The sequence below is a fragment of the Hylobates moloch genome, unplaced genomic scaffold (assembly GCF_009828535.3).
Source record: "Hylobates moloch isolate HMO894 unplaced genomic scaffold, HMol_V3 SCAFFOLD_5, whole genome shotgun sequence".
In the NCBI taxonomy this organism is placed as follows: domain Eukaryota; kingdom Metazoa; phylum Chordata; class Mammalia; order Primates; family Hylobatidae; genus Hylobates; species Hylobates moloch.
The window spans coordinates 113,962,334-113,985,349 of record NW_026652280.1 but is presented as its reverse complement, the minus strand read 5'-3'; the positions used below and the strand labels follow the sequence as shown (position 1 = coordinate 113,985,349).

Below are 23,016 nucleotides of genomic sequence, written 5' to 3'. Positions count from 1 at the left end.
CACCCTACTCTACTGGTACCAATTTACTGTATTATTGTCATGCTGCTGACAAAGACATACCTGAGACTGAGAAGAAGAAGAGGTTTAATTAGACTTACAGTTCCACAAGGCTGGGGAGGCTTCAGAATCACAGCAGGAGGTGAAAGGCACTTCTTTTTTTTTTTTGAGACGGAGTCTCGCTCTGTCGCCCAGGCTGGAGTGCAGTGGCGCAATCTCGGCTCACTGCAAGCTCCACCTCCTGGGTTCACGCCATTCTCCTGCCTCAGCCTCTCCGAGTAGCTGGGACTACAGGCGCCCGCCACCACGCCCGGCTAATTTTTTGTATTTTTAGTAGAGACGGGGTTTCACTGTGATCTCGATCTCCTGACCTCGTGATCCGCCCGCCTCGGCCTCCTAAAGTGCTGGGATTACAAGCATGAGCCACCGTGCCCGGCCAAAAGGCGCTTCTTACATGGCGGCAGCAAGAGAAAATAAGGAAGAAGCAAAAGCGGAAACTCCTGATAAACCCATCAGATCTTGTGAGGCTTATTCACTATCACAAGACTAGCACAGGAAAGACCAGCCCCCATGACTCAATTACCTCCCCCTGGCTCCTTCCCGCAATACGTGAGAATTCTGGGAGATACAATTCAAGTTGATATTTGGGTGGGGACACAGCCAAACCATATCAAGTAGCTATATTTATATTGGTCAAAATAGACTTTAACTATAAAAAGAGTTAAAGATGGTCATTATATAATGATAAAGGGGTCAATGCAGCAAGAGGACATAACAATTGTAAATATATATGCACACAAAACTGAAGCACCCAGATACATAAAGCAAATATTATTAAAGAGAGAGATAGACTCCAATACAATAATAGCTGGAGACTTCAACCTCATTTTCAGCATTAGACAGATCATCCAAATAGAAAAATCAACAAAAAAAAATTGGACTTAATCTACACTACAGACCAAATAGACCTGACAGACATTTACTGAACATTTTACCTACTGGCTATAGAATACACATTTTTCTGCTCAGTGCATGAATCATTTTCAGGGATATACCATATTATAGCCACAAAACAAGTCTTAAAACATTCCAGAAAATTAAAATGATATCAAGTATCACCAGGAGGGTACAGCCTCCCTCCTGGCTGCTTTCATGGGCTGGTGTTGAGTGTCTATGGCTTTTCCAGGCGCACAATGTAAGCTATCGGTGGATCTACCATTCTGGGGTCTTGAGGACAGTGGCCCTCTTCTCACAGGTCCACTAGGCAGTGCTCCAGTGAGAACTCTATGTGGGGGTGCCCACCCCACATTTCCCTTCCACACTGCCCTAGCAAAGTTTCACCATGAGTGCCCTGCCCCGGAAGCAAACTTCTGCCTGGACATCCAAGCATTTCCATACATCCTGTGAAATCTAGGCAGAGGTTCTCAAATCTCAATACTTCTGTGCACCTCTACAAAAAATACAAAAAATTAGGGAGGGATGTGGTGGCACATGCCTGTCGTCCCAGCTACATGGGGGGCTCACACACAAGAATCACTTGAACTGGGAAGCAGAGGTTGCAGTGAGCCAAGATCACGCCACTGCACTCAAGCCTGGGCAACAGATTGAGGCTCTGTCTCAAATATGAATAACAATAAGACAAAATAAATAAATAAAAAGATCATTCATCATGACCAAGTAGGGTTATACCAGGGATGCAAGGATGGTTCAACATACATACAAATCAATTAATGTGACACATCATACCAAAAGAATGAAGGAAAAAAAACATATAATCATTTCAAATGATGATGAAAAAGCATTTGATAAAATTCAATATCCCTGCATGATAATAATTCTCAAAAATCAGGGTATAGAAGGAACATACCTCAAAAGAATAAAAGTCACATGACAGACCCACAGCTGGTATCATACTGAATGAGGAAAAACTGAAAGCCTTTCCTCTAAGATCTGGAAAATGACAAAGATGCCCACTTTCATCACTGTTATTCAATATAGTACTGGAAGTCCTAGCTAGAGCAATCAGACAAGGGACAGAAATGAAAGGCCTACAAATTGGAAAAGAAGAATTCAAATTACCTTTGTTTACAGATAATAAGATCTCATATTTGGAAAAACCTAAAGATTCCACCAAAAAACTATCAGAACTGATAAACAAATTCATTAAAGTTGCAGGATACAAAATTGACATAAAAAAATCAATAGCATTTCTTTTTTTTTTTTTTTTTTTAGATGGGGTTTTTCTTTTTTCCCCCGGGTGGGGGTGGGGTGGGGTGTTTCCGGCTCCTTGAAAGTCCCCCTCCCGGATTCACGTCATTCTCCTGTCTCAGCCTCCCGAGTAGCTGGGACTACAGGCGCCTGCCACCACGCCCAGCTAATTTTTTTTTTTTTTTGTATTTTTAGTAGAGACAAGGTTTTACCATGTTATGTTAACCAGTATGGTCTCGATCTCCTGACCTCGTGATCTGCCCGCCTCGGCCTCCCAAAGTGCTGGGATTACAGGCGTGAGCCACTGTGCCCAGCCAAAAATCAATAGCATTTCTATATGCCAACAGCAAACAATCCAAAAAAATCAAGAAAGTTACACGCTTTCTAATAGTTAAAATTAAACACCTAGCAATTAACCAAAGAAGTGAAAGATCTCTATAATGAAAACTATAAAACATAGATGTAAGAAATTGAAGAGAGCGCAGCTGGGCGCGGTGGGTCACGCCTGTGATCCCAGCACTTTGGGAAACAAAGATGGGCGGATCACGAGGTCAGGAGATCGAGACCATGGTGAAACCCCGTCTCTACTAAAAATACAAAAAATGATCCGGACACGGTGGCGGGTGCGTGTAGTCCCAGCTACTCGGGAGGCTGAAGCAGGAGAATGGCATGAACCCAGGAGGTGGAGCCTGCAGTAAGCCAAGATCATGCCACCACACTCCAGCCTCAGCGATAGAGCGAGACTCTGTCTCAAAAAAAAAAAAAAAAAAGAAAAGAAATTGAAGAGAACGCAAAAAATATGGAAAGATATTCCATAGTTTATGAACTGGAAGAATGACTATTGTGAAAAATATCCATATTAACCAAAGCAATCTACAGATTCAATGCAATCCCTATAAAAATAACAATGACATTCTTCACAGAAATAGAAAAAAAATCCTAAAATTTATATGGAATCAGCCAAGCGTGGTGGCTCACGCCTGTAATCCCAGCACTTTGGGAGGCCAAGATGGGCAGATCACCTGAGGTCAGGAGTTCGAGACCAGCCTGGCCAACATGGTAAAACCCTGTCTCTACTAAAAATAATAATAAAAAAAAAATTAGCCAGGTGTGGTGGCGGGCGCCTGTAATCCCAGCTACTTGGGAGGCTGAGGCAGGAGAATTCCTTGAACCTGGGAGGCAGAGGTTGCAGTGAGCCGAGATCACGCCATTGCACTCCAGCCTGGGCAAGAGAGGAAGACTCCGTCTCAAAAAAATAAATAAATAAATAAAAATTATATGGAATCACAAAAGACCCAAAATAACCAAAGCTATCCTAAGTAAAAATAACAAAACTGAAGGAATCACATTATCTGACTTCAAATTGTACTACAGCACTATAGTAACCAAAGGAGCACGGTAGTGGCATAAAAACACATCGGCCAATGGAACAGAATTGAGAACCCAGAAATAAATCCATACATCTACAGTGAACTCATTTTTTTTTTTTTTTTTTTTGAGACAGGGTCACACTCTGTCACCTAGGCTGGAGTCAAGTGGTGAGATCCTGGCTCACTGCAACCTCTGCCTCCCAGGTTCAAGTGATTCTCCCACTTCCACCTCCCGAGTAGCTGGGATTACAGGTGCCCACCACCATGCCCGGATAATTCTTGTATTTTTAGTAGAGACAAGGTTTGGCCAGGCTGGTCTTGAACTCCTGACCTCAAATGATCCCCCCGCCTCAGCCTCCCAAAGTGCTGGGATTACAGGCATGAGCCACAGTGCCTGGCCAACAGTGAACTCAGTTTTGACAAAGATACCAAGAACATATATTAGAGAAAGGACAGTCTCTTCAATAAATGGTGCTGGAAAAACTGAATATCCATATGCAGAAGAATGAGACTAGACCCTTATCTCTCACCATATGCAAAAATCAAATAAAAGTTAATTAAAGAACTAAATCTAGGACCCCAAACTATGAAATGACTAAAAGAAAACATTAGGGAAACTCTCCAGATATTGGTCTGGGCAAAGATTTCTTAAATAATACTCCACAAGCACAGGCAACCAAAGCAAAATGGACAAATGAGATCACATCAAGTTAAAAAGCTTCCATATAGCACAGGAAACAACCAACCATGTGAAAAGACAACTCACAGAATGAGAGAAAGTCTCAAATTATCCATCTGACAAGGGATCAATAACCAGAATATATAAGGAGCTCGAACAACTCTATAGAAAAATCTAATAATCTGATTTTAAAATGGGCAAAAGATCTGAATAGACATTTCTCAAAAGAAGACATACAAATGGCAAACAGGTATATGAAAAGGTACTCATATCATTGATCACAGAAATGCAAATCAAAACCACAATGAGATATCATCTCACTTCAGTTAAAATGGCTTTTATGCAAAAGACAGACGATAACAAATGCTGGAAATGATATGGAGAAAAGGGAATCCCCGTACACTGTTGGGGGAAATGTAAAGTAGTACAACCACTATGAAGAACAGCTTGGAGTTTCCTCAAATTAAGAAAAATAGAACTACCATGTGATCCAGCAACCCCACTGCTAGGTATATAACCACAAGAAAGGAAATCAGGCCAGGTGCGATGGCTCATGCCCGAGGCCTGAGGTCAGGAATTCGATATCAGCCTGGGCAACATGGTGAAACCCTGTCTCTAATAAAATACAAAAATTAGCTGGGTGTGGCGGCAGGCACCTGTAATCCCAGCTACTCAGAAGGCTGAGGCAGGAGAATTGCTTGAACTCAAGAGGCAGAGGTTGCAGTGAGCCAAGATCGTGCCACTGCACTCCAGCCTGGGTGAGAGAATAGGACTCCGTTTCAAAAAAAAAAACAAAAAAAAAAAACAGAATACTTCCATGATAGATTACTGCATTCACAGGTAACAAAACAGACAGTGAAGACAACATTTTGAGTAAGCAAGCCCTCTGATAACCCTTAAAAATCACACCAAGATAAGTCTATACTACTTACTCCTATGGCCTGATGATACTATACATTCTGTAAACACCATGTGAATACAAAATCAAGTAAAAAAGACTCCCACCTGTTGCCAAAGATAGTCTCCCAAAAACTACCAATAATGGGTACAGATTCCAAAGTTTCTATTCCTCTGACTTTATCAGAGGAGTTATTTCCATTTTCTCGGCTCCCATCACCATTTACAGTTTTTCGTAATTTTCTACAAAAAAAAAAATTCAGTAACTTCAGATTATTCAAGACCCTTTCTATTTCTGCCAAAAATATCCCTACAGAAAATTATACTGACAAATTACTACCTAAAATCGAGTATAGTTTAACTTCATATTCTGAGGATAAATTATGCAAGAGCTTTCTGATTTGACGGCAAAACTAGATTCCAAACCAAAGTCCTACGCTACAATGTTGTTCAGTCATTAAAGAAATAGAACCGCTATTCAGAATCTACTAAAAAAAAAAATGTCCACTTGTATGACCAAGAGTCTGTTCAGGCACATTCAATACCACTAGCAGAAGGAGAAATTTCTTTAAATATGGACGTTAGGAATCTACCTCTTATGGCACATTTTATAAGGGTAACATAGAATAGTAGCAACTGATCACTTTTTATTGATATCCTAGACAATTAAAAGATATATACTATAGATATCAATAAGACATAGCATAGCATTTTATTTCCTTAGAAAACATTCCATCAATTTAACTGAATTTACAAGAAATCTTTTTCAAAAAGTTTATAAAATAACATTCAAAAATAAGAATATGTTGAAATTCATTGCACCTAATGGAAAATTCTTATTTAGTAATTGTTTACACAGGCAAAAATCTACAGATATTCTGAGGGAAGATAACATAACTTTTAGAAAATAACACTGCATAGAGCTAAGAACATTTCAACAGTTCCAAAACTCACATATACCATATAATCGATTAAAATATAACATGAATTCAATATGTAATGAAAAGCCAAATAAATACTTATTAAAAGTTTAGATGGCTGGGCGCAGTGGCTCACGCCTGTAATCTCAGCCCTTTGGGAGGCTGAGGCGGGTGGATCGCCTGAGGTCAGGAGTTCTAGATCAGCCTGATCAACATGGTGAAACCCCGTCTCTACTAAATTCAAAAAAAAAAAATTAGCCGGGCGTGGTGGTATACGCTTGTAATCCCAGCTACTTAGGAGACTGAGGCGGGAGAATCGCTTGAACTCGGGAGGTGTAGGTTGCAGTGAGCCGAGACTGCGTCATTGCACTCCAGCCTGGGCAACAAGAGCGAAACTCTGTCTCAAAAAGAAAAAAAAAAAAAGTTTAGACCACTTAGAAATCAATTCTTATTACACATCTTTGAAAAAAGGTAAAATTTTGGCAGCACTAACCAAATGTACCAAGATCCTTGTTTACAGTGAATTTTCACCAAATTTTGATTAAGACTGAATTTCAAAGAGAATGTTTTCTTCAAAGCCAATATATGATACATTTTATAAGGAATAATATAGTATAGAAATTTTCCTTTTAAACAACTGTACTGAATGACAAAAATCCCAAACTGGAACTGAAAGTTTATAACAAGGTTTCTCAGCATCAAGGAGAAAAGTGCAAAGTAATGCATTCATTTTCTAAGCCAAAAAATAATGAAAAACACAAAAGAGGGAGATTTTAAATTAATCAAAGATTGTATAAATCTCTACAATACCTCTCCCAGAAAATATACAACTACAGTGTAATTTCTCATCTTACCTTCTTCTTCGATTTCCATTGTTTCCTGATGGTCTTGTTATCTGAGTAGACACAATTTGACAGTGGACAGTTCCCATAAGTAGCATAAGGCACAAGGGTCCAAGTACTTCACTTACGTTCACAATAGGCATCATCAAATATAAGACAATTGCTATAACTGAAAAGAGGTTTTAAGATGTAAAACATTAGCGCTCATCTTTAAAATTCATTCTAAAAACTATACCAACTGTTCCTATAAAAATCCATCATTTAAAAAAGTACACAAATAAACAGTTTCCTACAATACCCATCCAGCTGCACATTAGCCGAGTGAAAAACTGAAGCCCTAGATCCCTTGGCAAGTGAAGAATACTCTGTTAAAAGGATTTACCTTTCTAGGAGCATGATAATTTAGATATTTCGAAAGGGTTTCCACCACAAAAACAACTAGATGCTGTATACAACACACATTTTGAAGTGCTGTGTTGCTCAAAGGAAGAGTATTTTCCAAGGCTACACAGAAAGCAAACAGCAAAGATGGGGACTGAACCCAGGTAGTCAGGCTCCAGAGTCCTCACTCTTAACTACTATGCTGTGTTGCCTTTTCATTTCATATATAATGAAGAAGAAATATACATATATGTGTATATATATATGAAATGCAAATCAAAGCATATATATAAAATGTTTAAAGAAGTAAATGAAATGGAAAAATATCAAAAAGTATCTCCATATTTTAACATATTTCAGATTTTCACATAAATAGTAATTCTTGTGCTACACAAACTATTCCTGTGCGGAGAAAAAGAAAGTTACCTATTCCATGCCCTAATAAAATCCCAGTACTCAAACACAATAATCAAAGTACCCAGACAATAAACTACAGATCTTGTTGACTTGAGAATGTAAATATAAATTTGCCACTAAAAAGTAAGCACCATGAAGACAAGGAGTTTTGTCTGGTTTGTTCACTGCTATATCTAAAACTAGTACCTGAAGCACAGAATAGACACTCAACATTTGTTGGAAACCAGTACTTGGAGCACAGAATAGACACTCAATATTTGTTGGATAAATGATTGAAATACTATCAAAGTGAATTTGACATTTAAAAGTAGAAAATTTATCTCAGCAACTAGAAGAAAATTTGGCACAGACACAGTAGGCTTAAGTATTTGTTGACTCAACTGAATTAATGTAATAATTTCATACAATGTAATTTTGATCACATCTATACAATACAAATCATCTCAACTGACAGTTATGTAATAAAGAATTTGGTTGGCGGCTGGACATGGTGGCTCACACCTATAATCCCAGCACTTTTTGAGGCCTGGTGGGTAGATCACTTGAGCCCAGAAATTCAAGACTAGGCTGGGCAACACAACAAAACCCCATCTCTACAAAACTCCAAAAAAATTAGCTGAACATGGTGGCACGCACCTGCGGTCCCACTCCCAGCCTACTCAAGAGGCTGAGGTGGGAGGATCACTTGAGCCCAGGAAGTCGAGGCTGTAGTGAGCCAAGATCGCACCACTGCACTCCAGACTGGGCAACAGAGTGAGACCTGGCCTCAAAAAAAAATAAAATTTGGTTGGTGAAGCAAAAATGGACAAATGGGGTCACATCAAGTTAAACCAAGATCACAACACTGCACTCCAGCCTGGGCGACAGAGCAAGACTCCGTCTCAGGGATGGAGGGGCGGGGGGCCGGGCCGGGGGAAGCTTCTACATAGCAAAGGAAACAATCAAGAGAAGAGACAACTCACAGAATGAGAGAAAGTCTTTGCAAATTATCCATCTGACAAGGGATTAATAACCAGAAGATAAAAGGAGCTCAAACAACTCTATGGGAAATAACCTAATAATCTGATTTTAAAATGGGCAAAAGATCTGAATAGACATTTCTCAAAAGAAGACATACAAATGGCAAACAGGCATGTGAAAATGTGCTCATATCATTGATCACAGAAATGCAAATCAAAACCACAATGAGATATCATCTCACTCCAGTTAAAATGGCTTTTATCCAAAAGATTGGCAATAATAAATGCTGGAGAGGATATTGAGAAAAGGGAACCCCCGCACACTGTTGGTGGGAATGTAAAGTAGTACAACCACTATGAAGAACAGCTTGGAGTTTCCTCAAATAAAGAAAAATAGAACTACCATATGATCCAGCAATCTCACTGCTGGGTATATGCCCAAAAGAAAGGAAAATGGTGGTTGGGCACTGTGGCTTATGCCTGTAATCCCAGCACTTTGCGAGGCCAAAGTGGGCGGATCACTTGAGGTGAGAAGTTCAAGATCAGCCTGGGCAACATGGTGAAACCCTGTCTCCACTAAAAATATAAAAATTTGCCAGGCATGGTGGCAGGAACCTGTAGTCCCAGCTACTCGGGAGGCTGGGGCAGGAGAATCACTTGAACCCAGGAGGCAGAGGGTTGCAGTGAGCTGAGATTATGCCACTGCACTGCAGTCCCTGGGTGACAGAATGAGACTCTGTCTCAAAACAAACAAACAAAAAAGAACAAAAGAAAGAAAGGAAATCAGTATATCAGAGTCACTCCCACATTTGTTGTAGCACTGTCACGACAGCCAAGATTTGGAAGCAACCTAAGTGTCCATCAGCAGATGAACGGATAAAGAAAATGTGGTACACATACACAATGAAGTACTATTCAGCCATAAAAAGGAATAAGATTCTGTCATTTGCAACAACACGGATGGAACTAGAGGACATTATGTTAAGTGATATAAACCAAGCACAGAAAGACAAACTTCACATGTTCTCACTTATTTGTGGGAGCTAAAAATTAAAATGACTGAACTCAAGGAGACAGAGAGTAGAAGGCTCTGAGGCTGAGAAGGGTAGTGGGGGTGGAGTAGGGGATGTGGGGATGGTTCATGGGACAGAATGAAAAGTACCTAGTATTTGATAGTACAACAAGGTGACCTATAGTCAATAATTTAGTAGTACATTTAAAATTAACTAAAAGAGTATAAGTGGATTGTTTGTAACACAAAGGATAAATGCTTGAGAAGATGAATACCCTACTTGCCATGATGTATTATGCATTGCATGCCTGTATCAAAGTATCTCATCTACCTTATAAATATATATACCTACTACATACCCACAAAAATTAAAAAGTTAAAAAAAAAAGAATTTGGTTGGCATTTGATCCCAGTTCCTGGGAGGTGACCTCTAAGCCCTTGAATTTCCTAAGTGACAGAAGTACCTTTGCTATTCATTGTCGGCCCCTTGTGACAGGCCTGATAGTTTATGCTAACCAGGTACCTAAGGACGGCTGCTGGCCCCCCCAAAAAGACCAACTATGTGATTAAAGGCTTGGGTCTTTGAGCCATAGTAGGAGACCTTTGAGGAGTGAAGGGTGATGGAGACTGCATTCAACCACATGTCAATGATTCCATCAATCAGGCCTAAATAATAAAGTCTCAATAAAAACTCTACATACCAAAGCTTCAGGGAGCTTCCCTGGGTGGCAATATTTTGCATATTGCTACCTGAGGACAATGGAAGCATCCTGTTTGGAACCATCCCAAACACTCCTATACCTCTCCTCTCATTTATATTCTGTTGCTATAATGAAACTATAATTGTAAGTTTAGCACTTTCTGAAGTTCTGAGAGTCATTCCATCCAATCAACCCAAAACTATAGCAACCTGGTCAGAAGTGAGAGTGATCCTGGGGACCACCAAACTGGAGGCTGATATCTGAAGGAAGAGCAGTCTTGTAGAGGATTGTGCCCTAAACCTGTGAAGTCTGGCCCAACTCCAGGTAACAGTAAAATAAAAAGCATTGTATTAAAAAAAACACATACATACATTTGTTCTTGATTTGTAATTCATCTCAAATGCCCATATTTTCTAAACTATTAAGAATAAAAATATTTCCTTAACATGCTAAAGAATATATAAGTAAAATCAATACATATTATATGTTAGTGAAGATATTCTGAATCAAGAACAAAACAAGGATGACCACTCACTGTTATCATTTAACAATACTCTGAAATGTTGACTGATTCGGTGAAAGTAAATGAAATGTATGTGAAAGGAGAAAACCAAATTGTCATTATTTGCCAACCATATGGTTGTATCATTATAAAATCTAATACAAGCACTGAAAAACTATTAGAATTGATGACAAAGAGTTTAATAAAGCAGCTGGTTATAACAATTTTAATTATAAATCAATAGCTTTCAAATGTGACAGCAAAAACCACTTAAAATTTGTAAAAATACTTAAAAAGTCATGTATTTTCAGCAGCAGCAAGAAAGACAAAATATTTTAATTTTAGGTGGAAATCTCTAAGTATCTCTCAGAAGATGAATGTATAAACTAAACATGGTATCTACATACAATGGAATACAATTCAGCCTTAAAAAGGAAGAATTCTGAAACATTCTACATGGGCGACCTTGAGGATATTATGCTAAGTGAAATAAGCCAGTTGCAAAAGGACAACTATTATATAATTCTGCTTATATGATGTTCCCAGAGTAGTCAAAATCATAGAGACGAGGTAGAATGGTGGTTGCCAGGGACTATGGGTAGGGGAAATAAGGAGTTTAATGGGTATGGAGTTTCAGTTTGAGAAGATGAAAAAATTTCTGGAAATAAACGGTGTGTGATGGTTGTATTCCAGTATCAGTATACTTAATGCCACTAAACTCTACACTGAGAAATGGTTAAGATGGTGAATTTCATGTTGTGTATATGTTACCACAATAAAAAAAATTGAATTTAACAAGATCTAAGCAGGCCTTATAAGAAAAAAATCCAGGGCTGGGTGTGGTGGCTCACATGTGTAACTCCAACACTTTGGGAGGTTGAGGCAGGAAGATCATTTGATCACTTGATGCCAGGAGTTCAAAGACCAGCCTGGGCAATATAGCGAGAGCCCATCTCTAAAAAATAAAAAACACCAGCTGAGCATGGTGGCACACACCTACAGTCCCAGCTACTCAACAGGCTGAGGCAGCAGGATTGCCTGGGCTCAAGGCTGTAGTGAAATACCATCACGCCATCGCACTCCAGCCTGGGAGTAAGAGTGAGACCCTGTCTCTATTTAAAAAGAAAAAGAAAAAGGAAAGAAAAAATCCTGCAAAGCTTTACTGAGGGATAAACAGAAGTCCTGATTAAGACCAGGGGCTGTGGCTCACACTTGTAATCCCAGCATTTTGGAAGGCCGAGGCGGAAGGATCACCTAAGGTCAGGAGTTCGAGACCAGCCTGGCCAATGTGGCAAAACCCCATCTCTACTAAAAATACAAAAAAATTAGCCAGGCATGGTGGCGCGCACCTGTAGTCTCAGCTACTCAGGAGGCTGAGGCATGAGAATCACTTGAACCTGGGTGGCAGAGGTTGCAGTGAGCCGAGGTCAAGCCACTGCACTCCAGCCTGGGCAACAGAGCGAGACTCCGTCTCAATCAAAAAAAAAAAAAAAAGAAGTCCTGATTAAAAGGAGAGCAATATCATATTTCTGTATAGCAAAGAGAATATTGTAAAGAAGTCAAATTTTCTGTCCATCCTCCAAAAATATATGTATACATCTATATTTGTGTATGTGCGTTGCAGAAAGGGGATAATCAGAGAATTCCAATCCAAATTCCTATATTGTTGGTTCTGGGGGGTCTTTTGGTTTTAATCACGATAAAATAATGCCAACCTATTTTGGAAAGGATAAACAAGAAAGCATGAGAGAAAATGTGGGAAAGCAGAATAATGAAGAAATACTTGGCCAGGGGTGGTGGCTCAGGCCTACAATCCCAGCACTTTGGGAGGCCGAGGCAGGTGTATCACGAGGTCAGGAGTTCGAGACCAGCATGGTCAACATGGGGAAACCCCATCTCTACTAAAAATACTAAAATTTGTTGGGCATAGTGGCATACTCCTGTAATCCCAGCTACTTGGGAGGCTGAGGCAGGAGAATTGCTTGAGCCCAGGAGGCAGAGGTTGCAGTGAGCCGAGATCACACCATTGCACTCCAGCTTGGGCAACAGAGTGAGACTCCATCTCAAAAGAAAAAACATTTTTTTCCTGCTCAATGTTAATCCATATTAAACAGCTGTAGTAATGAAAGCAGTGTGGCATAGATATGAGAATAACCAGAAATTAATGGTACAGAGTATGTAGTCCAGAAACATACTGTGGCAAATATGAAAATTTAATATATGGCATAGGTATGAGAATAACCAAAACTGATGGTACAGAATATGCAGTCCAGAAACAGACCATGGCATATATGGAAATTTTCTCTCAATATGATGCAGTATCTATCAACAAGGAAGGAATAAATAATTTAATAATAAATGTGTGGAAAAAATACTTAATTTCACCCTTACAAGTGACCAAGGAAATGCATATTCAACAAGCAAAATATTTTTTGCATGTCAAATTAGGTAACAATCTTTTATTGAGGGGGCAGGCAGAGATGCAGTCAGGGTCTTACTCTGTCAGCCAGGCTAGAGTACAGTGATGAATCATAGCTCACTGTAACCTCGAACTCCTGGGCTCAAGTGATCCTCCCACCTCAGCCTCATAGGTAGCTGGAACTACAGGCTTGCACCATGCCTGGCTAATTTTTTTTTTTTTTTTAAGAGATGGGATCTCGCTATGTTTCCCAGGCTGGTCTCAAACTCCTGGCCTCAAGTCTTCCCACCTCAGCTTCCCAAAGTGCTGGAATTACAGGCTTGAGCTACTGCCCCCCACCTAGATAACAATTTTTAAAATTATAATAATGCTGGTAAGACCATGGTAAAACAGGTACTCTCATCTATTGCTTTCCAAAAAGACTGTGCCACCAGCAATTTCATTATATGTACTAAAAGCCTTAAATGTCCACATTCTTTGAGCTGTTAATTCTATTTCAAAGAACAAATCCCAAAGAAATAATATAAAATAAGGAAAACTTTGTTCCTGGTGGCATTATTAATAGAAAAACATAGAAACCACCTAAATGCCCACAATATGGGAAGATGCTATAAAGTATGTCCCCAACAAAATTCATATTGAAATCCTAATCCTTAATGTAATCATATTAGGAAATGCGGGCTTTGGTAGCTGATTAGGTCATGAGGGCAGAGCTCTCATGAATGAGATTAGTAACCTTATTAACGAGACTCCAGAGAGCTCCTGTGCCCCTTCAGCAACATGAGGACCCAGAGAGAAGCAGACCCTCACTAGACACTGAATCTGCTAGTGCTCTGATCTGAACTTCTCAGAACTGTGAGAAATAACTTTTTGTTATTCATAAGGCACCTAGGCCATGATATTTTTGTTGTGCCAGCCCAAGTGGCATAAGACAGAAATTGGTACTGAGAATGGGGGTCCTATTATAACAAATACCTAAAAATGTGGAAGCAGCTTTATAAGTAGGTAATGGGTAGAGACTAGAAGAATACTGAGGTACATAGTAGAAAAAGCCTAGCTCGCCTTAAACAGTTTTAAAAGAGATTCTGGTGAGGAATCAGAAAGAAAAGAGGAGGCCGGGTGTAGTGGTTCACACCTGTAATCCCAGCACTTTGGGAGGCCAAGTCGGGTGGATCATCTGAGGTCAGGAGTTTGAGACCAGCCTGGTCAACATGGTGAAACCCTATCTCTACTGAAAATACAAAAATTAGTCAGACATGGTGGCAGGTGCCTGTAATCCCCACGACTCGGGAGGCTGAGGCAGGAGAATCACTTGAACCCGGGAGGTGGAGGTTGCAGTGAGCCAATATCACGCCACTGCACTCCAGCCTGGGCAATAGAGAAAGACTCTGTCTTGAAAAACAAAATAAAACAAACAAACAAAAACAAAGAAAGAAAAGAGGGGAGCTAGAGAAAAAGCTTCAATCTTCTTAAAGAATACCTAAGTAACCATGAACAGAATATTGGTAAAATATGAGGTAAAGTCCATTCTGATGAGGTCTCAGATAAAAATGAGAAATAATATGTTACTAGAAACTGAAGGAAAAACAATCCTTGTTACAGAGTGGTAAAGAACTTGTTGAACTGTATTTGTGGTCTAGGATTCTGTGGAAAGTGAAACTTGCAAGTGATGAAATTGCATATTTAGCTGGAGCTATTTCTAAGCAAAGTGTTAAAGGTGCAGCTTGGCTCTTCCTATGTGCTTATAGTAAAATGTGAGAAGAGAGAAATGACTTAAAAGACAGAATTGTTAAGCAAAACGGAAGCATAACTTAAAGATTTGAAAAGTTCTCAGCCTATCCACATTGTAAAAAGTGAGAAAGCATGTTAGAGAGGTCCCCAGTCACATATAACCAGTTGGTTATAGTTTGGGGATGAGTGCCCTTATAGAAGTGGCCTTATAAACTGACTCCTAAGAGCTCCCTTGCCCCTTCCACCATGTAAGGACACAGCAAGATGACTGACACCTATGAATCAGAAAGCAGGCCCTCACCAGATACCACATCTTCTGGCACCTTGATCCTGGACTTCACAGCCTCCAAAACTGTCAGAAATAAATTTGTGTTGCTGATAAGCCACCCAGTCTATGGTATTTTTCTTATAGCAGCCTGAACAGACTCACACAGAAAGGTTATGTAAATTACAGTACTCTTACATAATGGACTATTAAAAGCTATATAGGCCAGGTGTGGTGGCTCACACCTGTAATCCCAGAACTCTGGGAGGCTAAAGCAGGAGGATCACCTGGGGTCAGGAGTTCAAGACCAGCCTAGCCAACATAGCGAAACCCTGTCTCTACTAAAAATACAAAAATTAGCCAGGCATGGTAGTGTGTCTCTGTAGTCCCAGTTACCTGGGAGGCTGAGGCAAGAGAATCACTTGAACCTGGGAGGCAGTGGTTGCAATGAGCCAAGATCACCACCACTATACTCTAGCCTGGACAACAGAATGAGACTCTGTCTCCAAAAAAAAGGCAGCTATATAAAGATGTTTATGATAAATCCATATGATAGACTCTACATATGACTCTACATATGACAGACTGTACAGACATTAAAATGATAGTTTTAAATGATGGTATGCCCATACGATGAATTATCATGCAGCCATTAAAATGGCCGTTATGAAGACTTAATTTAAATCAAATAAAATTTAAAATTCAGTCTCTTACTGACACTAACTACATTTTGAATACTCAATAGCCACATATGGCTAAGTAGCTACTATAATGGGCAGCACAGACGAGGAACATTTCCATTACAGATATTCTAATAGGTGACACTTTCACAACTTTAAAAAAATTAAACCTATAGATTTGTAAATTTATACATATATTTTTCACTCTATAACTTAAAAAATTTTTTAACTGACACAAATAAAAGAAAAGAACCCATAATTCTTTCACCTTAACCCAACTTTCTCCTACTCTTTGTTCTAATCATGTCTTTTTGCACAGGTGTAACCATAGTATATACTGCCTACTTCCTTGGTAGACAATGGGGATACAGTCGTAAAGAGAATATATTGGGTCCCTGCACACAGAAAACATCAGGTAGTGGTGTGTAACCCAGAAATTAAAATTGATTGTTGTGATAGTGACTAGAGGGTATTAGGACTACTTAGAAATACAGAGAGGAGGCCAGGCGCGGTGGCTCACGCCTGTAATCCCAGCACTTTGGAAGGCTGAGGCAGGCAGATCATGAGGTCAGGAGATCGAGACCATCCTGGCTAACATGGTGAAACCCCGTCTCTACTAAAAATACAAAAAATTAGCTGGGTGTGGTGGCGGGCACCTGTAGTCCCAGCTACTCAGGAGGCTGAGGCAGGGGAATGGCGTGAACCCGGGAGGCGGAGCTTGCAGTGAGCCGAGATTGCGCCACTGCACTCCAGCCTGGGCAACAGAGCGAGACTCCGCTTCAAAAAAAAAAAAAAAAGATATATAGATAGGAATGGCCTCTTTATGAAAGTTACATCCCAGTTGAGATTTAAAGGTGAGAAAAAAGCCAGCCATTTGAAAAGCCTTAAGAATGCTTCAAACGGCCGGGCACAGTGGCTCACACCTGTAATCCCAGCACTTTGGGAGGCTGAGGCGGGTGGATCACTGGAGGTCAGGAGTTCGAGACCAGCCTAGCCAACATGGCGAAATCCCATCTCTACTAAAAATACAAAAAATTAGCTGGACGTGGTGGCGCACACCTGTATCCCAGCTACTTGGGAGGCTGAGGCACGAGAATCACTTAAGCCTAGGAGGCAGAGGTTGCAGTGAGCCGAGATCGCATCACTGCACTCCAGCCTGGGAAAAAAGAACCAAACTCCAAATGCTTCAAACAAAACAAAACAGCTCTGTGTGAAGAACAAAAAAAAGGGCATTATGCCTACAGCCAGCACAAGCAGAGTGGTAAGAAATAGTAGGAGACGATGTCTGAGAGGAGAGCAGGGACCAGGTCCTGTAGGGCATTATAGGCCATGGTAAGAACTTTGGGTTTTTATTCTAAGGTCAACAGAAGTCACTACAGGGTTTTAAGAAGGAAAATGACATTATATGGCTTCTGTTTTTAAAAGATTTTGCTAATTGCTGTGGAAAGAATGGTTGGTTGAAAGAAGGCTCAGAGTAGATGTTATTCTAGTGGTCTAAGCAAAGAAATGCTGGTGCTGTGGACAATGATCATGGCAGTAGAGACTGGGATAAACAGAGTGAAAGATTTGGAGGAAGAACTCACAGACTTGGTGACATATTACGTGTGAGAGTTGATGGTAGGGTAGAATAGGAAGATTTAATTTTTCACCTGAATACTGGGTGAGTGATAGTATCATTTAATGAATTGGAGACATAAAGAGGAACAGGTTTACACACACATGCACATGTGTGCAGTGCACACACACACAAGAGTTCCATTTTTTATATAATTAACTTCAAGATACCAATTAAATCTCCATATGGAAATGTCAAAGTAGGCAATTAGATTTATAAGTCTGAAGTTCAGCAGAGAGATCTGGCCTGAAGATATAGATTTGGGAATCACCTCTATATCAATTGTATTTAAAGCAATAGGCCTTAATGAGACTACTTAGAGAACAGAACCTAGGGTGCAAACTTTAGGTAATCCAATATTCAGGCTAAACGTGGTGGCTCACACCTGTAATCCCAACACTTTCGAGCCTAAGAATTCAAGACCAGCCTGGGCAGCATGACAACATCTTGTCTCTACAAAAAAATACAAAAATTAGCCAGGCACAGTGGCATACACCTGTAGTGCCAGCTACTTGGGTGGCTGAGGTGGAAGGATTGCTTGAGTCTGGGAGGTCAAGGCTGCAGTGAGCTGTGATCATGCCACTGCACTCCACCCTAGGTGACAGAGAGAGACCCCATCTCAAAAACAAAAACAAAAAACACACATACCCAATTTCAAAGGCTCAAAGGTCAGACACAAGAAAAGACTGAGAAGGCCTGGCCAGTGAGACAGGTAGAAACGAAGTCAAGTGAGGAGAAAGAGTTACACAAGTATGTTTGCTCTCTTGTAGCAGATAATTTTAATATGAACCCCGAATGGCATATGTCTCTTCATTCCTGTGTACTTTAAACTGTCAAATGAAAGGGTAAATGTAAAAACAGTAGGTCTTCATTATTTAATAGCAAAAGCAGTAAAAAGAAACTGTCATTGCTTATTCCAATTCCTCCAATTACCTTGCATGAAATAAAGTAGTAACAGCCAAACAAAGATTCTTAAAGAGGTAACCTGAATCCACCAATTGCTGAACAATGGAAAAAATACAACTCGAACAAGCCCCTTCCGAGTCAGAGATGTCCATGGAATTTCAGGTTTTGCTTTGGCAAATGTTGACCCTTTAAACATACAATAAAACAAAACATCAAACATTTATATACACTGTATTGAAGGCCACCTGTAGCACCACATTAAAAACAGGTGAGTGCAAAAATCAGCACACAACCTGTTCAGTTAAAAAAAAAACCCTCTTAGATGTTTGTTAAATGTAATCATTTCTTGCCTCAATCACTAGGACAGAAGCTCAAAATAAGTCAGGCTTACTTGAATGTTAAACAACATATTTATCTTAATTACACAACAGCAAGTCTCTACGTTCATCCCTCTTTTACATGTATGCATGTAATTTATAGAGCCACACAGTACTAAGGCAGAGGTGGAAAAAGTGCTAAAGCCTGAATGATAAAAGTGTTACATTTAGAAATTAAAGTATACCATCACATAGAGAAGATATTGAAAATTAAGCATCCCTGTGAAATAATAATGTACATAAAAAACAATTTTAAGACTAACCTCTGATTAAGTCAACGTCAATCAAGTCTGGCTTTATGTGGCCCATCTTTTTCGGTTTGTTTTTCAAACCCTAGGATAAAACAAAACAAAAACAAAACCAGAAATAAAGAAAAGCCCTTTTATTTATTTATTTTTTTTTTTGAGACGCAGTTTCGCTCTTGTAGCCCAGGCTGGAGTGCAATAGCACGATCTTGGCTCACTGCAACCTCTGCCTCCCCGGTTCAAGGGATTCTCCTGCCTCAGCCTCCTAAGTAGCTGGAATTGCAGGTGCCCACCATTAAGCCCAGCTAATTTTTTGTATTTTTAGGAGAGATGGGGTTTCACCATGTTGGCCAGGCTGGTCTCAAACTCCTGACCTCAGGTGATCTACCCGACTCGGCCTCCCAAAAGTCTGGGATTATAGGTGTGAGCCTCTGCGCCCAGCCAGAAAAGCCCTTTTAAATACAAAAAATAAACTTACATTTCTTTTTCTCTATATCTGATTCCCTTTTACTGGGGACACGTTAATCCTAAAGCTTCTTAAAGGAACTTGCCATTAATACATATTTTGTTTTAGTTTTTAATCCTCTCCACTAATGCATCAATATACTTTATCACTTTTTAAAATATTCAAACAGTGCCAACAGATCAATACGTGAAAAACATAGAGTCCCCTGAGCCATCTCTCCTCTCCTCTGAATTTCACTCCTCAAAAACAAATAACTTTCATCTTTTTTTTGCTTCTACTATTTTTGACACGTTATAATTGTGCATATTTATGGGGTAGAATGTGATATTTCAATACATGTATACAATGTGTAATGATCAAACTATATCTATCACTTTGAACATTTATCATTTCTTTGTGTTGGGTTCATTCAAAATCCATCCTGCTAGGTATCTGAAAACATATAATAAATTGTTGTTAATTATAGCCACCTTACAGTGCTACAGAACACTAAACCTTATTCCTATCTAGCTGTACTTTTGTATTTGTTAACCAACCATTGGCTATCTGTCATTCCCTCCCTCTTACACTTCCCCACCTCTATAACTACTATTCTACTCTCTACTTCTATGAGATCAACTTTTTAGCTTCCATGTATGTGTGAGAACACGAAGTATTTATCTTTCTGTGCCTGGCTTATTTCACTTTGCATAATGTTCTCCATTTTCATTCATGTTGCCATGAATGACACAACTTCATTCTTTCTAACAGCTAAATAGTATTCCATTGTGTATATATACCACATTTTCTTTATCCATTCATCTGTTGATGGACATGTACGCTGAATTCCATGTCATGACTATTGTGAACAGTGCTGCAATAAACATAGGAATGCAGATATCCCTTCAACACACAGATTATCTTTCCTTTGGATATATACTGAGACTGCTGGATCATATGGTAGTTCTATTTCTAGTTTTTTGAGGAACCACAAGACTGTTTTTCATAATGGCTGTACTAATTTACATTCACACCACCAGTATATAAGAATTCCCCTTTCTCTGCATCCTTGCCAGCATTTTTTTTTTTTGTCTTTTTGATAATAGCCATTCTAATTAGGTTGACGTGGTATCTCATTGCGGTTTTGATTTGCATTTCCCTGATGATTGGTGATATCGAGCATTTTTTCATATACCTGTTGGCCATCTGTATTGTCTTCTTTTGAGAGATGTCTATTCAGCTCATTCATCCATTTTAAAATTGAAGTATCTGGATTTTTGCTATTGAGTTCCTTATATATATTAATCCCTTTTCAGATGAAAAGTTTGCAAACGTTTTCTCTCATTCTGTAGGTTGTCTCTTCAATCTTGATTGTTTCCTTTGCTGTGCAGAAGCTTTCTAGTTTGATACAATCCTATTTATCTATTTTTGTTTGTTACCTGTGCTTCTGAGGTCTTCTCCATAAAATCTTTACCCAGACCAATGTTCTGAAGCATTTCCCCTATGTTTTCTTCTAGCAGTTTCAGGTCTTACATTTAAATCATTAATCTATTTTGGCTTGATTTTTGTATATGGTGAGAAATAGTGGCCAGGCGCAGTGGCTCACCCCTATAATCCCAGCACTTTGGGAGCAGCCAAGGTGGGAGGATACTTGAGGTCAAGAGTTTGAGACCAGCCTGGACAACATGCTGAAACTCTGTCTCTACTAAAAATACAAAAAGTGGCTGGGCATGGTGGTGGGCGCCTGTAATCCCAGCTACTCAGGAGGCTGAGTGAGGCAGGAGAAGCACTTGAACTGGGAACGTGGAGGTTGCAGTGAGCTGAGATCACACCACTACACTCTCATCTGGGTGACAGAGCAAGACCCTGTCCCTTAATTTAAAAAATAAAAATAAAATAATTTGCACATGCTAATTCTTAATTACGTCTTAAAAATTAGATATTCAATCATTAAAATTAATGCCAAAATTAAAGGTTACCGTAATTTGCTGTTTACCTATTATGGACATTGAACCAGTATTTATCTTTAGCTTTGTTTAAACAGATGAGTCAATTTCTCTTGTGAATCTTATATATTCAACTCACCATAAGCTGTAGATTTTACAGAAAAATGTTCTAAAACCTTAAATGTAATAAAATTAAAGAAGGAATCAAAATTTGAAAATGAGGCAACTTTGCTGGGCGTGGTGGCTCACGCCTGTAATCCTAGCAGTTTGGGAGGCCGAGGCAGGTGGATCACAAGGTCAGGAGTTCAATACCAACCTGGCCAAGATGGTGAAACCCTGTCTCTACTAAAAATACAAAAAAATTAGTTGGGCGTGGTGGCGGGCGCCTGCAATCCCAGCTATTCAGGAGGCTGAGGCAGAGAATTGCTTGAACCCAAGAGGCGGAGGCTGCAGTGAGCCGAGATCATGCCATTGCACTACAGCCTGGGCGACAGAGTGAGACTCCGTCTCAAAAAAAAAAAAAAAGAAAATGAGGCAACTCAAGGAAAAAATCCTTTGAAGAAACATGTACGCTAATTTTTGAAACATGAATAATTTTCATGAGAATAACAATTATCTTGTGTACTATATTCAAAATCAGAAATTAAAAATTTAAAGGTAAAAATATTACTTTTTACCTTTTTGGACATTTGTCCCAGTGCTAAGCTTTCTGGACATTTGTACCAGTGCTATTCCCCATCACTTTAGAGCCAAAATAATTTTTCTACTTTCTTTGCTTTCTAGACTTTTCTCCAACAATGTTACAGAGTTAGAATTAGCATTAACTAGAGGTAAAATTATCCAAAGCTCCCTTAGCAATCGAAACATTTATTCACTCAGTCAACAAATATTCGACAAGTATCTTCTATATATCAGATAATCTGCTTGAGCTAGGTATAAAATAATATGTCAAAACATGGCTCTATCTTCAAAGAATGTACAGTACAGAAGGGAAGACAAACAATAAGGCCAAATGTACAAGGGTTTCTCAGGAAAATGCCCTCTGAATATCCCCGTTTTTTTATTTCCTAAAAGGATAGAAATCATTAATAAATTTATGACTACTGATCTTAAGGGAGATTAGAAAAGTCACCATATACTGTTGTATATTTTGCACTGAGGGAGAGTAAAAAACACATTCCATACTTTAGAATCCTTCTGCTTTATCTTCCACCATGCATGTATGTATAATAAGAGGAAGTACATGCCAGGCACTATCCTAAGCACTTTTACATAGAGTCATGCATCACTTAATGTCAGGGATACATTCTAAGAAATTCATCTTTAAGTGATTTCACTGTTGCCTGAACATCATACAGTGTACTTACACAAATCTCGATGATATAGCTTACTACACATCTAGGCTATATGGCAGCCTATTGCTCCGAGGCTACAAATCTGCCCAGCATATTACTATGCAGAATATTTAGGCAATTTTAAACACAGTGGTATTTGTGTCTAAA

General features: G+C 39.4%; 1 protein-coding gene across 10 annotated transcripts in view; it reads right to left on the bottom strand.

The window, feature by feature from the left end:
- Window positions 1–23,016, bottom strand: part of PHTF1 (putative homeodomain transcription factor 1) — a 77,006-nt gene that overhangs the window by 36,099 nt on the left and 17,891 nt on the right. For 9 of the 10 annotated variants that reach the window (XR_004248297.2, XR_009213665.1, XR_009213666.1 and 6 more), the window contains 4 exons: window positions 19,142–19,211; window positions 18,529–18,687; window positions 6,926–7,082; window positions 5,260–5,394 (listed from right to left, as the gene is read on the bottom strand). Coding sequence is in view for 6 of the 10 variants with exons in the window: in XM_032154962.2 (XP_032010853.1) it covers window positions 5,260–5,394; window positions 6,926–7,082; window positions 18,529–18,687; window positions 19,142–19,211 (521 nt within the window). In the remaining 4 variants the exon portion in view is untranslated. The remainder of the gene's footprint in view (window positions 1–5,259; window positions 5,395–6,925; window positions 7,083–18,528; window positions 18,688–19,141; window positions 19,212–23,016) is intronic. The other variant, XR_009213667.1, reaches the window with a different exon arrangement.